The 13,172-nt window shown below is 36.6% G+C and overlaps 1 protein-coding gene across 1 annotated transcript in view; it reads left to right on the top strand.

The window, feature by feature from the left end:
* Positions 1-13,172, top strand: part of DNAH7 (dynein axonemal heavy chain 7) — a 261,052-nt gene that overhangs the window by 60,114 nt on the left and 187,766 nt on the right. The window contains exons 16-19 of the mRNA XM_078071131.1: positions 2,316-2,540; positions 4,652-4,798; positions 6,934-7,619; positions 9,605-9,791. Of these exons, the coding sequence (XP_077927257.1) occupies positions 2,316-2,540; positions 4,652-4,798; positions 6,934-7,619; positions 9,605-9,791 (1,245 nt within the window). The remainder of the gene's footprint in view (positions 1-2,315; positions 2,541-4,651; positions 4,799-6,933; positions 7,620-9,604; positions 9,792-13,172) is intronic.

The raw sequence follows: 13,172 nt of genomic DNA, 5'->3' as shown, positions 1-13,172 counted from the left end.
AGTTGTTGTAGGATGTCAAGTGATGCTTTGATCATGGATGATTATAAAGTAGCTGGAGAATTCCATAACTGTATATTCCTTTGGAAAAATGAATATCAAGTATGAAGAGTGTCATTTAATTCCATCACTGGAAATATTTACAAATTTGGAGTTATTTAGTGTGAATTTCTATTGTTCATAGTGACCTGTAACAGAAATTAGCAAATAGGATTCATTTAACTGGTATTTAAAATATTTCTGCATCTAGGGTTCCTGGGTGGCTCAGTTGGTTAAGCAACTGCCTTCGGCTCAGGTCATGATCCTGGAGTCCCAGGATCGAGTCCCACATCGGGCTCCCTGCTCAACGGGGAGTCCACTTCTCCCTCTGACCCTCCCCCTTCTCATGTGCTCTCTCTCTCTCTCTCATTCTCTCTCTCAAATAAATAAATAAAATCTAAAAAAAAATATTTCTGCATCTTAAAAAATTTAGTCACACAAGGGCAAAATAACTTCTCAATTTATTCAATACCAAAATCAGTCATTTATTATCAGTTGGGGAAATAAAAATCCAGTCGTTTGACTAAACAGAAATCTGATTAACCAAATTATACAAATATATTTTCAGTTAGACATTTTGTTACTTGTGGAAACCACCATGGTTCCCATCTTATTTTTTTGGATTTGTAGCATAATATTAAGTCTTGTTAGAATGATTTATTAATGAAAGGCTTTTAGACAATGTTGGCTTTTTCCTTTTTAATTACAAAAGTAAAATTTTAAACAATATGGGATTGTACAAAGTAAAAAACAAGTTTATCTTTTTCCATAATTCCTTTCTTTAGAGTAATGATTTTTTTTAGTATGAATTCTGCTTTTTCCAAACATATATACAGTATTAAGTATAAATAACACTAGAGAGAGAGATGAAGAAAGTCAGAGAAATGAAGATTAGACTTTTAAAAACATAAAAGAAGCATTTACTTCATAGGGAGGTGTAGGATATACAATAGGGAAGGTGAATATAAGTAGTTACAAGTAATTGCTAGTCTTATTTTTCAATGGGGAAGCAGGTTTCCTTCAACATTTATATTATTCAGATATATAAATTAACATGTATCAGAAGAGCTTTGAGAGCACTCTCTGCGTATATGTACGTGTACACGCGCACGTGTCTGCATGTGCTTATGTGCGCACACATATACATACATACACTTGTGCGTTCACCACCCCCCCACAGATTTGTTTTTGCAAAAAAAAAATCATAACTCTGCTGCAAGTTACTTTATTCACTTAACAATATACCTTCTTTATATTTCCAAGATCAATAGCTAATTACTCTAATATGATTTATTAAATGATCTGTCATTTCACTCCTGATTTTAAATGCATTTTTTCAACACTAAATTTCCACATGTACATGGATCTAGTTCTGATCTCTGTTCTTCTCCCTCCTCTATTCCTGGGACAGAACAAGAACTGTTTAAATAACTGTACCTTTATAAATTATATTTTCATATTTGGCTAGTCTCTATCATTTTTTTTCCATGATTATCTTTGCTACTCTTAAGTATTTACTATTTCAGAGGCTTTCAGAATTATGACAAATTTTGTTTTTTAAAATGCCATTGCAATTTTGATTGAAATTGCGTTGGTTTTATAGACTTCCTGGAGGAGAATCTACGTCTTGAGAATATTACATCGTAACATATATTTCCACATTTATTCAGAACTTTTAAAATGTCCTTCAATGAAGTATTACAGTTTTCCTCATACAGATTTAGCACACTTCTTGTTAACTTTGCCTATAGCTATATTTTACTTTTTGTAATTAAAGAAAGTGTTGTAGCCCTGATGTCTGCTGCAAGTTTGCAATTTGACGTTTGTTACAGTGGTGATTCGACTAATACTTGTCTCCCCCAACAAGTCTATAAGGGCAAAACCCTGGTCCCTTGGTTGTCATACGGAATTGCCAGCACCTGGCAAAGTGTCAGGCACAGGAGGTGGGGCATTAGTAGGTACCCCAAAACGCTACTGTGAAAGAATACATGATATCACCCGGCTTCGTCGCTCCCAGAAACCCATAACATTCTTCTCTGGTTTTCCAGTGCTTCTTATGCGTTGTTTAGTATTTTCTGTTTTTTCCCACTGCTGTTGTGTAGAGTGCTTGGGACTGATGACAAGGAAACTGTGCTGCAGTCTCCTCTCTTGAACCAAAAGTCTACATTTCCAACAAGTCTGTGCAGATTCACGCATCTTTATGCATAGTGTCTCCACAGCCTATGTTTTGACTTGAGCTGTACCTTAGTATGCCATTTGCAATTTTTGTCTTCCTGCAGGCTTATATTCAGAAAGTAGAGACAACTGACATGGTTGAACTGGGCCAGAGATTGGTGGATTCTAAAAACTGCCTCGCTTTCCTCATTGAGTGCACAAACTTTTCTCCAGCAGACATCAGGCTAAATAATAATGTGTTCCAGTGGTATGGAAGAATGGATGAAATTTTTGATGAGCACAGGAAAATCATTAAGGAGAAAACAGAACAATATCAAGAAGGCCTGAAGGTTGGCATCATAGATATTTTAAATTATTTTCATTTTCTGGAAATGCTTACATTTCAGCTTCTTACATAGTATCATCAGCTCCTCTGTTTCATGGGTCAGATACTTAAGCTTTCTCATGCCATCAATTTTAGCAGAAGATGGTATCCATACTGGCTTGATAGGGTATCATTTCTTGACTTTGCAAGGGTGAAAAATTCTTATCTATTGCCCACAAACGACCATTAATAAAAATAGTGTTTGTCTTATACAGTTTATAGTACTCTTTTGAGTTATTTTTATTGTTTAACATCCAAGCTCCCTCAGTGAAGTGTGCCTTCACACACTCCAACTCATCTAAGGATTGTGCCCAGAGTCCTCCCTCGAACATTCAACAACTCTCACCTTTTCTGGTGTCCTACATGTAAGATGGTTTGTGATTTTCCCCTTGTCTACTTGTCTGGCCTCATCTTCTACCTCCTCCGATCCTTGTTCTTGACTTTTCAGTAACCCTGAGCAACTTTTAGATCCCTGACCTCTGACACCTCTCCTCTCTTGCACGTTCTCTCCATTCACTGGCAAGCGCATCCCTGGCCCGCTCATGTGCTTGTCTCTCTCATGTACTCAATTGACTCTCTCAGAATTCCTCTCATCAGACCTCAGTTCTGCTTCTTCTCTGCTCCCACTACATTTTTAACACACCTCCCCTGGACTAACTACCCGATCATGATGTTATTGTCAGGTGCATCTCCCCAGTAGACGGTCAGCTCTTTGATGATAGCAGGCCTGTTTCATTTGTTCCTATTCTCCCTTTGTACCCATGGGCCGGTGAGGCGCCTGACTCACAGGAATAGTGTGAGCACTCCATAGCTATTGTCTGAATAAATGATTTCATGTTTTCAGTTTCATTTTACAGATGAAGAAGCTGAGGTTCCCAAAGTGAAGAGACCTGTGCCAGGTCAGCCAGGAGAGATGTCCCTTGATAGCAAATCACATTAAAGCAAATATGGTTAATTGGCAGAACACGTTTGGAGAATAATTCATAGGCTTAACCAAAAACCTTTATTTTAAACTGTAGTCTGTGTTTCTGTTGTACATTTAGGCCTTTTCAGATTTTTTTTAAACCTGTAGAAAACATCATGAATAGCAAATATTAGACCCAGAAGTTATAACAGATTCTTAGAAAACTGTTAGGTGGCCCAGAATTATCTATACTTTACTGCAAAATATACTCTTCTACAAACTTCTCATAATGTTGATGAATTTCATCTTCTCATTTTCCTTCCCCCACTGGGCCAGAGCAATAAAACTTCCATGAACTGAAGAAGACAGAAATCAGCCTAGATAATCTATAAAATATAAAATCTATTTTTGAATAACCCAGATTTAACTTTTGAATATTTTATTAAGAGCTATTTTTTTAGAGCCATTTAATTTGGAGCACCTTACCAATGACAATTTTATAATGAGCTTTTCTCATTAAAAAAAACAAACACCACACACCTGTTTTATATTGGAAGGATAGAGTTTTTAGATTTTAAAATCCAGATATATTTACCTTGCATATTTCCTGTGAAGAGAGTCCATAGGACAAGAAAAATAACCTTGGAGTATTCTGTTTTAGCAATTGAAAATTGAAAAGATAACTGAATATCAGAACACAATTAAAGAAAGTCTGTTTTTTTTTTTTCAGTTGTTTGTAAAAATGCCATAGATCTCGTTATAGTCCTTAAAAAACTGGCTTTCTTTTAGCCCCATACTTGATTATTAAGAATTTTAAAAAATTCTTATAAATCATTTGTTAGCACACATTCTTTAGCATGCTTAACAATAATACTACTGTTTAACCCGTTCTTATTTTACTGGTTAGAATTTCTTAAATTGATAGAACAAAGTTAATTTTATCTAATTTCTGAATTATAGGAATCTTAATTCATTAATTTTAAATCCTGACTCTTAAAAATTATGCATGTTTTAGATCCTTGTCCTCTTCCAGATGATTCCTTTCTTTATATCTTGCCAGTGACAAAATAGAATAATAATTCTGATAATCTTTACAAATATTTAAACTTCCTTGTGATGCCTAGGGGTTTTACCTTTAAAAAAATCCTAACAACAAATATTGTTTGTACTAGTTACGGTGTGAACGGTTTGTGGAGGAATTGGAGAGTTATGCTAAACAGGCCGAAGAATTTTACTCCTTTGGAGACCTTCAGGATGTACAGCGATACCTGAAAAAGGCTCAAGCACTGAATGGGAAGTTGGACTTAGCAGCAGAAAAGGTATAATTTTAAAATTTTTAAGAGGATGAATTAGTTCAAAAGAAAGAGCATTGAGTTTGAGTTCTATATTCACCTTTTAAAAATAGATTAAAATAAAAGTTCAACTACCTTTAGAGAATAATATAAATGGTGCAAATATCACTCTGCTGTACACGTAAAACTAATATAACTTGGTATGTTAACTGTATTGGAATTAAAGTTCTTAAAAAATAATAGGGGCGCCTGGGTGGCTCAGATGGTTAAGCGTCTGCCTTCGGCTCAGGTCATGATCTCAGGGTCCTGGGATCGAGTCCCACATGGGGCTCCTTGCTTGTTGGGGAGCCTGCTTCTCCCTCTGCCTGCCACTCCCCCTGCTTCTACTCTCCTTCTCTCTCTTTCTGGCAAATAAATAAATAAAATCTTTTAAAAAAAATAAAAAATAAATTAAAAAATAAAAAATAATAAATGGCAAAAACAGATCCAATAGACATGCTTTGAGGAGAAGCAGCATTGCTGTTTCCTTTTGGTAGTTATCTCAGCAGCCTCTGTCTTTTATTTAAAAGATAGAGTGATATTTCCATCTGCTTATTTTTTATTTTGCATCACTGAATCATTTACATCATGTGCTAGTACCTGCTTACTCGTTAGTTTGCCCGTCTTCATAGAAGCCAGTGTAGATTTGGTGGCTGTGTTTTTAAATTAGACCCATCATCTTCTCCCATTGGGCCACTTTGTTCCCAGTATTGCTATGTCAGAACTTGGCTTTCTCGTTAGAAGAAGCTGGAGGTGGAAAAGCCATACCCTTTGCCAAAGAGGATGTTTGAGATTTTTAATTGTATTTTTTTTATAAAAAGGGGAAATACGAAAACAGACCATATTATGATGCTTTCCTGTTTCCTAAAATCGAAGATTTTAGTATCTTGTTAGTTCAGGTAATTAAATAGTTTATAATAGTCACAAAAGTGTGAACACATGTTGAGAAAGGAGAAACCATAGGTTTTAGAATTCGGTGGCCACTGAAATTTTGGGTAACCTGCATAATTTATATACCTAACTCACACTTTTCAACTCTATAGATTTCTCCTCTAAACCACCCATATCCTCACATACTTCACTATTAAACAAAGAGGAAATTAATACTTTCTTTGCCTCTTCTTTTTTTTTTTAGGATTTTATTTATTTGAGAGAGAACAAGCTTAAGTGGGGGGGAGCAGGGGGAGGGGATGAAGCAGACTCCCCACTGAGCAGGGAGCGCAACCCTGGGCTCCATCCCAGGACCCCAAGATCATGACCTGAATGAAGGCAGATGCTTAACTGACTGAGCCACCCAGGCATCCCTTCTTTGCCTCTTCTTACCCTACACACATCTTCAAGACCCGTTTCTGGTTGCATCTTCCCTACCTAAACATCTATTCACCATGATCTCTTACCTCTGAGTGAGAGCATTTTTAGTATATACTATTCACGTATATTAAAGAGCTACTACTCTAAGACATCTCTTCTATTGCCTCATATTATTGTTGAACAATTGCAATTTAACTTTCTACATATGCATGTCTATCTCCTGAGCTGAAATACTACCTCCTTAGAGTTGGTATTTTGCAACATAATACTTTTTTCTCTATTTTCCACAGTACCTGATAATGCTGTGTGTATTAAAAGTACTTAAGTTCTTGGGGCACCTGGGTGGCTCAGTCGGTTAAGCGTCTGCCTTCAGCTCAAGTCATGATCCCAGGGTCCTGGGATCGAGCCCCACATCGGCTCCTTGCTCAGCAGGGAAACTGCTTCTCCCTCTCCCTCTGCCTGCTGCTTGTACTGTCAACTAAATAAATAAAATATTTAAAAAAAAAAGTCCTTAAGTTCTTGTTAATTAATAAATGATGGTATAACCTCGATATATCTGGATGGGCAAAGACTTCTTTACATATATGTCATTACTATTTTAACTTAACCAGATACTATTCTCTGGAAAATGTAATAAAAAAAATAGAAAGGATAGATTACTGCTCAGCAATTCTGGATTATGGCCTAATTTCAGTTTAACTTTGGGGCTTAGTGAGGGCTTTGGGGTCACATTAGATTAAAAATGTTTTTTAAAAATTAATTTTGAATATCCTTCACTTCTAGAATAATATATTTTATACCTGTCATTCCAGATTGAGCAATTTAATGCTGAAGAAGAGGCGTTTGGTTGGCTACCATCAATATATCCTCAACGTAAAAAAATCCAAGATGGTTTGAACCCTTACCTTCGTCTCTACGAAACTGCTGTTGAATTTAGCAACAAATACCGAGGATGGACTGAAGGCCCGTATCATAAGGTGAATCCAGACCAAGTAGAAACAGATGTTGGAAATTACTGGAGAGGACTGTATAAGCTGGAGAAAATCTTCCACGATTCTCCAAATGCATTGGCAATGACAAAAAAAGTAAGAGCAAAGGTAGAAGATTTCAAGCAGCACATTCCTCTCATTCAAGTGATCTGTAATCCTGGTTTGCGCCCCAGGCACTGGGAGGCCATGTCCAACATTGTTGGCTACCCACTGCAGCCAGCAGATGACTCCACTGTCTTCACTTTTTTGGACATGGATTTGGAACCATATTTAGATAGGTTTGAAGGTATTAGTGAAGCAGCTAGCAAAGAATATTCTCTTGAAAAGTCCATGGACAAGATGACTAATGAGTGGGATACAATGGAATTTGTCATTCTTCCTTATAGAGAAAGTGGGACATTTATTCTGTCATCAGTTGATGAAATTCAGATGTTGTTGGATGACCACATTATTAAAACACAAACTATGCGAGGCTCTCCTTTCATCAAGCCTTATGAAAAACAAATAAGGTAAAGTAATATTTATATGACAAGGTTTATGCCATGTTACCAAAATTGTATGTAATTTGTATTATCACTTGTATGTAATATACAGTTCTTTTTGAAAGTTGATTCTGCACTTCATACTTAATATTTTAAATAGTTGATTGGAAGGAATGATAACCTTCTTTGCATTTGGAATAGTACTTACTCCTTTGCTATCATCTGTAGTCATAACAAAGGTAGTGGACAATCAGCCTCCAGAAACTCATTTTTATTGCTTACAGTCTGATCTTATACATTTGACTCAAAAATAATTTCACATCTCTGCACATAGCTCATAGAACATATAAACTATGAAACTGAAGATAATGTCATTTTCCAAATATACTGATTAGGTTATTGTAGATCATCCTTGAAAGTTTATTGTAATTTTCACTTCTATGCCTGAAGGATGGCTAGGTAAGTGCAGAAGTATGAATACTATGACTCTAGTCTAGAGTTTCAGGCATCTGACACAGATGATTAAATTAAATCCTTATCCTGTCTGTTTTTTTAAATTTTTGTAGTTTGTAAGAAACAGTTTATATTTACCTTCAAAAAGAGAGTAAATCCAACTCCTACTACCATCTTCAATAAGAATTTGTATGACAAGGGCAAGCTAACTGCTTGGCAGTATCCACCTCTGGTTATTGAGGTGTTAATCCTAAACTTGAGTATTCTCTGCCATTGGCCTAGTTCCCCCTGTTGCTCTGCCTCCTACCTTGCTTGCTCCAATGTGCTCATCAAGAGTAATTTTTTTAACTACTCTGAAAGTAGTATAACCAGATTGGATTTTTAAGGGCTATCCATGAGATCATTAGCTAGTGGGAAATTTTCCATGTCAGTCAGGGATTAGATGGAGAAAGAGGGAAGAACGATGGGAGGCAGAGGCATTTCTTCTTGTGAAAAGAGGTTAAACAAATTCACTGATAAATGTTGAAGGGATTTTAGAAAAGCGTTTGAAAATGCCTGGTGGCTTTTAGACTTCTATTTACAGGGCTTGGTTTCAACAGTCTAAAATTACAGGTCACTAATTATAAATGAGGAGTAATGTATTAATCTACACATAAAGCTATCCCATCTCTAGGGTCTGTTGCCGTTGACCGATCATTCTTCTCGACGGCTATCTTATCTTTTGTAGCACAGTGATCGCAGCAATCTGGGTTCCAATCTGGTGCTATCATTTATTAGCCAGGTGGACTTGAACCTCGCTATGTGCCTTAGTCTCCCCACTGGTAAACAGATATACTGGAGCTTATAGGGTTATGGTGAGGAGGGAGCAAACACATGCAGAGACCTTACAATCGTGCTTATAAAATAATTAGTTTATAGTGTAATTATAATATTCTTGAGGAAATCTTGTCATTATTTTTGTACTCCATATTTAGAAATGAATAGATCACTATTGTAGATTAAAAATGCTTCCTTCTCATGAATGCCACACTATTATATTTTAGATTATGTAGATTTTTCTTTAAATGCCAGTTAGATCTTATGAATTAAAATATTGTGTTCTAGAAATAAAGCCTTTATGGGCTCAATTTTTTTTTTTTTTAAAAAGGGGAATGTTCAAGGAAATGAGTCTTGGATGTAACTACCTTTCCTAAGGAGTTCAAAGTGCCCTTCACTAAGAACATCATTACTGTCTCCAAAATCTCATTTCCCAGTTTGTACCCTCCAGCCATGGAGTTGATTTGCAGGAAGGTTTATTGCTATGGCATATCCAGAAACCAGCCATTTGTAGAAAGGTATATCTGAACATGTATATTCCATATAAACATAAATGCTGGTGCTATTATTTTAAAACAGATTTTGTGGAACAAATTTTGTGATTTGTTGTCGAATGAAGGTAGAGGAATGGAATGGGAATAGCAGCACTGCATACAAGATTGACAATCATAGGTATCGTTTTGAGTTTTGTCATTTGAAACATTACTTGATTTGCTGTTGAACCAGTGTGTTTTGCTTCTCAGAGAATGGGAGAGCAAGCTCCTGCTGCTTCAGGAAATTCTGGATGAATGGCTCAAGGTCCAAGCCACATGGCTATATTTGGAGCCCATTTTCAGTTCTCCAGACATTATGTCTCAAATGCCTGAGGAAGGAAGACGATTTACAACTGTGGATAAAACATGGAGAGATATAATGAAAAGTGTTGTACAAGTAGGTGAAAATCTCTGAGAATGTAATTATTTGGTTGAAGTGACAAGATTTTTGTTTTCAAAACAATCCAAAAAAGTCATTGTCTTTTCCCCCACATAGGTTCCTTTTTCAGATATTATTTTAGAATCCTAGGAGGAAGAAATATAAACTGAGTAGATATTTTGTCCTGACTACTTCTTGGGGTCCAAAGTAATTTGCATTATTTAATGACAGGTGGTTCTATTAGTGGTTCCTACTGGATGCTCTGGCAGGAAGTCACCGTATGCAGCACGTGATGTCCCCTCTATTTTATGCCCCCCTTGTTGTGGGCTGCACCACCACTGAAATGCACTACAGTGGGAACATGGCAGCATGCCACTCAAACAATAAGTTTCTCTTTAGGCATCTAAAAAAACGATGAGTTGCTATAAACATCGGGGTGCACGTACCCCTTCGGATCCCTACATTTGTATCTTTGGGGTAAATACCCAGTAGTGCAATTGCTGGGTCGTAGGGCAGCTCTATTTTCAACTTTTTGAGGAACCTCCATACTGTTTTCCAGAGTGGCTGCACCAGCTTGCATTCCCACCAACAGTGTAGGAGGGTTCCCCTTTCTCCGCATCCTCGCCAACATCTGTCGTTTCCTGACTTGTTAATTTTAGCCATTCTGACTGGTGTGAGGTGGTATCTCACTGAGGTTTTGATTTGGATTTCCCTGATGCAGAGTGATGTTGAGCACTTTTTCATGTGTCTGTTGGCAATTTGGATGTCTTCCATGGTGAGCGCTGTGAATTGTGTAAGACTGTTGAATCACAGACCTGTACCTCTGAAACAAATAATACATTATATATTAAAAACAAAAGAAGATAGTAGGAAGGGAGAAATGAGGCGGGGGGAATTGGAGGGGGAAACGAACCATGAGAGACTATGGACTCTGAGAAACAAACTGAGGGTTCTAGAGGGGAGGGGGCAGGTGGATGGGTTAGCCTGGTGATGGGTATTAAAGAGGGCACATTCTGCATGGAGCACTGGTTGTTACATGCAAACAATGAATCATGGAACACTACATCAAAAACTAATGATGTAATTTATGGTGATTAACATAATAAAATAAAAAAAATCCAAGAAATAGAAAAACAATTTAAAAAAATTAAAAAAAAGATGAGTTGCAAAGATAAATTTAAAAAGACCAATAAACACAAACAAAATGCAATCAATCAAAACACAAATACTGAACTGACAATTTAAGGATGGAATTTGGTTCCCAAACTAGTAGCACTGAAAAAGATAGGATTTTTTGTTCAATTCAAAAGACATTTATTGCCCACAAAGCATGGTTTGTATGTTACTGGGGAGTTAACATTAAAGTAGAAGAAATATTAGTTATTAAATTATATTCATTAAATGAATGTAAATTTCTCCATTGGTGTTTTTGATCAAATACAATACTGGAAGGTAAGATGAGTATTATCTTAAAATTTTCCTACCCTAAAATAGAAATACACATATTGTTATTATTTAAACTTTGAAAGTTGTGACTATAATCCTAAATATGGATAATACTGTTTCAACATCAACTATATGACTTGCTAGGAAAAATATTCAGAATGATAGACATGGGTTTAATAAGTTTACTTCATTTTATGTAGTAATACTTGAAACATACCTCTGTATAAACCAAACTTCTGTAAAATTAATCACACCGGAATTCTATATTTAAAGGACCTATTGGTGAGTCACTTTGTAATACATTTAATCATCTCTAATTTATTTTAAAAATTTAGCCTTTTGTATATCATTTCCTTCCAAAAGGGCAAAACCCTTACAACATGTACACATTTTCACTTGGAAAAGGATGAAGGAGAATTTTTTTGGTTGTTCAAAACAAAAAGTAGATTTTTGTATTTTCCTAGTTAAGATAATTTTTAAAATTAAAAAATACACTCTTTTTTTGGTATTTGATCAAAATACTCTTCAAAACCCCTTATTGCTAAGGAAATTTTATAGGTATTTTAGTACCTAGAAAAAGGGCAGCTATGCTGGGGCTAGTAAATTAAGGAGACAGATCTTCAATTCTATCAAACTGCTGAATTAAAAAACAGGGACACTTGGAGGGCACAGTTGGTTGAGCGTCTGACTCTTGGTTTCAGCTCAGGTCATGATCTCAGGGTCGTGGGATTGAGACCTGAGCTGGGTTCCATGATCATTGTGGAGTCTCCTTAAAGATTCTCCCTTTCCCTCTACCCCTCTCTCCCCTCTCTAAAATAAATAAATCTTAAAAAACAAACAAGTACACCTGAAACTAATAAAACACCGTATTTAAAAGAAAAACAGACAAAACAAAACAAAAAAACATTACTTACTCTTGATCCCAAATAAGCAGTTTCTTTTGGGTGACACTTCCTTTACTCTTGCTGTAAGACCTGATTGTCTTCCTGAACTGGTTTTACATTTTCTTTTTCTCAATATATTAGTATTCAGGACAGCTTTTGTCCATATTCCCCAAAGCTTTGAAAATAAAGTCCATATTTTCTCAGGAAGGCTAATGAGATGACCTGTGTAGTAGAGACATCACTGAATTAAGTGTTTGATACAAAAAGCCATCAATTTCCATCTGAGGGATTCCTAACAAAGGTTCTTTTAGAACTAGGCAAGAGAAAAGACTCGGAGGTTAAATAGAGAATGTGAAAGATAATTTAATATTCTGAAACCTGCTACCAAAGATCCTGTCTCACTAGGAGAGGCTCCGTTATTGACCATTCAATCTAATTCCAGAATTTTTCAATCACTATTAAGATAGTTCTGCCTATAAAGACTTAGCTGTACCTATTTCAAAACCTCAGTCTCATGTTCTACCCTGAGCTCTTCTCCTTTGCACAGGGTAGGTAAAGCGGAGGTTCCAGTGTTGGGGAGATGTGGGGACTGCCCTCCCACACTACTTCTCTCCTTCCTGCACTTATTGCCCGGTGCTGGGACAAAGAGAAGGAGGGAGAGGGGGGAGAAAGATAGGAAGAGGGCAAGAACGAGAGAGGATTTACTGATATAACTGATCCAGTCAAATTGGCTGTCCTTTTTGTTGGAGGTCATACGATGGCCAGCCTCCTGTCAGTGGAGTCCAGGCAGTCACTATACTTTTACTTTTGGTCATCACAACTGGTCTAGATTTTAGATAAGTTGTGGACGGGTGAAGTCCACAAATTGACTCAGTATGGACAGGTGAAGCTCCCAACAAGCTCTGTCTGGTAAGAGATCCTATCATGAGCAGCATCTCCCAGGTTTGACATCCTCTGTGAGATTTGGCTGCATCTTCAACCTGACCTTTCAGTGGTGGTTACTGCCGCATTTTTCTCACATGTGTGTCTCTGCCCCAGGCTACAGCAGTATTTCACAAGTCAGTAGCCC

Source organism: Halichoerus grypus, chromosome 4 (assembly GCF_964656455.1).
Source record: "Halichoerus grypus chromosome 4, mHalGry1.hap1.1, whole genome shotgun sequence".
Taxonomy (NCBI): Eukaryota; Metazoa; Chordata; class Mammalia; order Carnivora; family Phocidae; genus Halichoerus; species Halichoerus grypus.
This window is presented reverse-complemented; position numbering and strand designations above follow the sequence as displayed.